This window comes from Sinocyclocheilus rhinocerous, unplaced genomic scaffold (assembly GCF_001515625.1).
Source record: "Sinocyclocheilus rhinocerous isolate Xijiao unplaced genomic scaffold, SAMN03320098_v1.1 scaffold24, whole genome shotgun sequence".
NCBI lineage: Eukaryota > Metazoa > Chordata > Actinopteri > Cypriniformes > Cyprinidae > Sinocyclocheilus > Sinocyclocheilus rhinocerous.
In genome coordinates this window covers 651,628-655,903 of record NW_015647124.1, presented here as the reverse complement: position 1 = coordinate 655,903, position 4,276 = coordinate 651,628, and the positions used below count along the sequence as shown (strand labels likewise).

At 37.8% G+C, this 4,276-nt stretch overlaps 1 protein-coding gene across 1 annotated transcript in view; it reads left to right on the top strand.

Moving 5' to 3' along the window:
* prkg1 (protein kinase cGMP-dependent 1) overlaps window positions 1-4,276 on the top strand; it is a 142,880-nt gene that overhangs the window by 38,647 nt on the left and 99,957 nt on the right. Inside the window, exons 3-4 of the mRNA XM_016513239.1 lie at window positions 2,565-2,678; window positions 3,185-3,298. Of these exons, the coding sequence (XP_016368725.1) occupies window positions 2,565-2,678; window positions 3,185-3,298 (228 nt within the window). The remainder of the gene's footprint in view (window positions 1-2,564; window positions 2,679-3,184; window positions 3,299-4,276) is intronic.

The following is a 4,276-nucleotide window of genomic DNA, read 5'->3' as shown; positions in this document are numbered from 1 at the left end:
CTCTGGGGTCCGAGGGTGTTTTGGGGCCTGGAAGTGTTGACATGCCGTGCTTTTTTTGCTTTTTTCAGTTTCTTATAAACATACAAATGGCAAAATTCTGATTAAAAGCGACAAGTGCAAAGTGGTCAAAGTGGTGTCCCATAGAGTAAACAACATAATTTTAGCTTGCCAATGCCAACCAGTAGCTTTTCACTTCACTATTTCTATATCAGCTGTTATAGTCACTGAGCTCATGAATCTGGGTAAGTTTAAGTGTTTGGTAATTAATTAATTCATGTTTTTTTTTTGTGGTGTGTGACCTGATTTTACCCATCGCAAGTTATGGCTGTATGATAAAATGACTTCATGCGTTGTATTTCTAGCCACAGCAGTGTTCAGGAAATCTAAACGATTATTTTATTTATAATATTTACTAAGACTTACAGACCAAAGCCCAGAACTTGACCTAAAGGAATAGTTCACCCCAAAATAAAAATGTGATGAAAATGTACTCACTCTCGGGCCATCCAAGCTGTAGATGAGTTTGTTTCTTCATCTGAACAGATTTGGACAAATTTAGCATTACATCACTTGCTCACCAATGGATCCTCTGCAGTGAATGGGTGCCGTCAGAATGAGAGTCCAAACAGCTGATAAAAACATCACAATAATCCACAAGTAACACCACTCCAGTCCATAAATTCTTCTAGACAAAATACCAGTCCATAATCCATAAAAACGCTTCCTCCAGTGAAAAAGTCCATCCAAAGTTGTCCTCTCACATTAAAATCACCTACATGTTTGTTTAGAACTGTTTGGGACTGTTTTTGCTTGTAAATTGTAGAATAGTTATAATTTACATATTGTAAATTCTGTACATATTTCTCTCAGATGAGACAACATTTTTATGAGAAAGCAATATTATGGATAGAGGAGCTGGAGGCAATGGTTTGAAGTTTAAAAATGTCTTGATGGATTTGTTTCTTACAAACATGCAGCTTTTCGCTTCAGAAGATGTTAACTGATGGACTGATGGTGGTGTGGATTACTTGTGGATTATTGTGATGTTTTCATCAGCTGTTTGGATGTCATTCTGACGGCACCCATTCACTGCAGAGGATCCCTTGGTGAGCAATTGGTGAAATGTTAACCTTAATCCTGATCAAAGTCTAGGATGTGAGAATCGTCTCTGATAGGACTCATGTCTGACAGGTGTTTGATTTTTAATCTAATTTGTACATTTAAAAGCACTGCATCATATTTACACATTGAGTGAGTGGGCTGGTGTTCATGGTGGGCTTAAAGTGAATATTTTTGTTTCGTGCTGTTAGAGCTTGGGATGGCTAGTGGCGTTTCAGATCCATCATCAGACAGACCCCAGGTGGCAGGAGAGTAGTGTCACCACAGACTGATTCTGGGTCAGTGTATTTGTGGCCTGTTTGGATTAGCCTTGCTGATAGCATCAGAGCTCTAGAATATCCTACCAAGAAGTATGATGAAGAAAATGTGTGGTTCTTCCCCTGTGGAGAGGAACCTTACTGTTAGTGTTCAGCTCATTAAATTTGAAACTGAGTCACAACTATATATAAAAAAATCTGACCATAATATTTCCTATATATATTAATAATTAAGATTTTTCTTTTTTTTTCCTATTAATGTTCATCAGTGCTTCATTCTATTTGATTGACATTGCTTTTGACAATGAATATGCTGATTTGGTGCTCAATTATTATTAATTATTATTATAGTTTTTTTTTTATTTTTGGTAATAGTTTTTTAAAAAATTATTATTATTATTGGTATTTTAAATCCATACTGGAGTAATAGCTGCTGAAAATTCAGCTTTGCCATCACAATAATACATTAGATTTTAACATATATTAAAATAGAAAACAGTTGTTTTAAATTGTAATAATAACAATTACAAGATCAATATCAAATGAATGTAGCCCTGGTGAGAATAAGAAACTTCTTGCAAAAATATTAACAAATCTTAATTATTCTAAACGTTTGACCAGTAGTGTGTGTGTATACACACACACACACACACACACACAGTGATTATTACACATAATATATGCAGTATGCAGGCCTGTGTCCCTAGTATGCTTTTTATCTGAACAACATGACATCATGACAACATGAGCTCTTCTGCTAAGACTGTTGTTGAATTTCCCATGAGCTAACACAGAGGAAGTTACATGTGTCTTACGCATCAATCATGAAATAACAGTCCCAGGCCCTCTCAGTATGGTTTCACTGCATCTCATCTAATAGTTTAGGCATAATACTCTGCTAATCCTCTACTCCTTTCTTTTTTCCATCTTTTCACTGGCCTGTTTCTCTCTGTGCCCATTACATTAGAGAGCTCCTGCCTTTCCCAGTGATTTCACCTCCCCCACTCCCCTCGAAGCTTCTGCTCATGTCTGCTGGCCTAATGAAATGAGACTGTTATTGGAATGTATTAGGCCAGGTTCGGTCTGATCCAGGCAGCTGGCACGGATGCATTTCCAGACTGTCATGCTTGCTTTCATGAACAGAGTATCATCAATGAACTTAAGGATTTATCTTCTGATTGCTTTCAGATGGCAAGGTGGAAGTGACCAAGGAAGGCATGAAACTCTGCACCATGGGACCAGGGAAGGTGTTCGGAGAGCTCGCCATCCTCTATAACTGCACCAGGACTGCTACGGTACAGAGTGAGTGAGGAGAACAACAATGCACCTGAACATCTGCAATTCCAAATTGTTAAAGGGGTCATGAAACGCAGTTTCAGATTTGTATATTATGTCTCTCAAGGTTAGTTTATAAAGTTTGCAAAAGTTTTTGCAGCAAAAACTGTCTAGTATTAATAAAAAAAAAACATAATTTTCCATCCTCATTTTCACTCTCTGAAAAAAACCAAAAACCAAAAAAAAAAACCCCTCAGTCTCAGGGGGTGTTACCTCTTACATAAATGTAAGTAAACGCCCACTGTTGTGATTGGCTAACTTCATTGCACCATATTAAAGGCAAAATGTCTGCATTAATAAGCTTCTGCTCATGTCTGCTGGCCTAATGAAATGAGACTGTTATTGGAATGTATTAGGCCAGGTTCGGTCTGATCCAGGCAGCTGGCACGGATGCATTTCCAGACTGTCATGCTTGCTTTCATGAACAGAGTATCATCAATGAACTTAAGGATTTATCTTCTGATTGCTTTCAGATGGCAAGGTGGAAGTGACCAAGGAAGGCATGAAACTCTGCACCATGGGACCAGGGAAGGTGTTCGGAGAGCTCGCCATCCTCTATAACTGCACCAGGACTGCTACGGTACAGAGTGAGTGAGGAGAACAACAATGCACCTGAACATCTGCAATTCCAAATTGTTAAAGGGGTCATGAAACGCAGTTTCAGATTTGTATATTATGTCTCTCAAGGTTAGTTTATAAAGTTTGCAAAAGTTTTTGCAGCAAAAACTGTCTAGTATTAATAAAAAAAAAACATAATTTTCCATCCTCATTTTCACTCTCTTTGAAAAAAACCAAAAACCAAAAAAAAAACCCCCTCAGTCTCAGGGGGTGTTACCTCTTACATAAATGTAAGTAAACGCCCACTGTTGTGATTGGCTAAGTTCATTGCACCATATTAAAGGCAAAATGTATGCATTAATATGTTACTTTAAATCATTAAATACCTTATGTCTCAGCTGAGTACTCTTATAGTTTAAACCATTGTGAGTTCGCCTATAAGAAGGGTCATTACAGTGTAACTCGATGAAGTTACGGTACCGTACCTGAAACTTTTAAATGATATTCCCTCTGCACTTCGAAAACACACAAGCATACATCACCGTTTCTCCCACATGAGAAGAGTTTCTTTGACAGGAGAACCACAACAACACACAGATGCAGTGGCACAGAAATACTGATGTAATGAGGTCAAAGGTGTATGTTTATCGTGTAATTTAACATGTATTTGAACGTAGCTGAACCAATCAGAATCAAGGACTGGAAGGTAAACCTTCTTCCCATTGACAACATTCTGGCAGAGGGCAGCAGATTTTCCTCAAGAATTTGACGGTATTTTGCCCCATCCATTTTTCCTTCTGTCCTGACAAGTGCTCCAGTCCACTCCAGAGAAACACCCATAACAGGATATTACCACTTCCATGCTTTACTGTAGGAATGGAGCTGTATTGGATTTCCGCCAAACATATCGTTTGGTGTTGATAAAATAAAATAATTTAAATGAATAAATAGTTGGCCAAATAATTCAATTTTAGTCTCATCTGCCTCAGAATCTTCAAGGTGCGTTT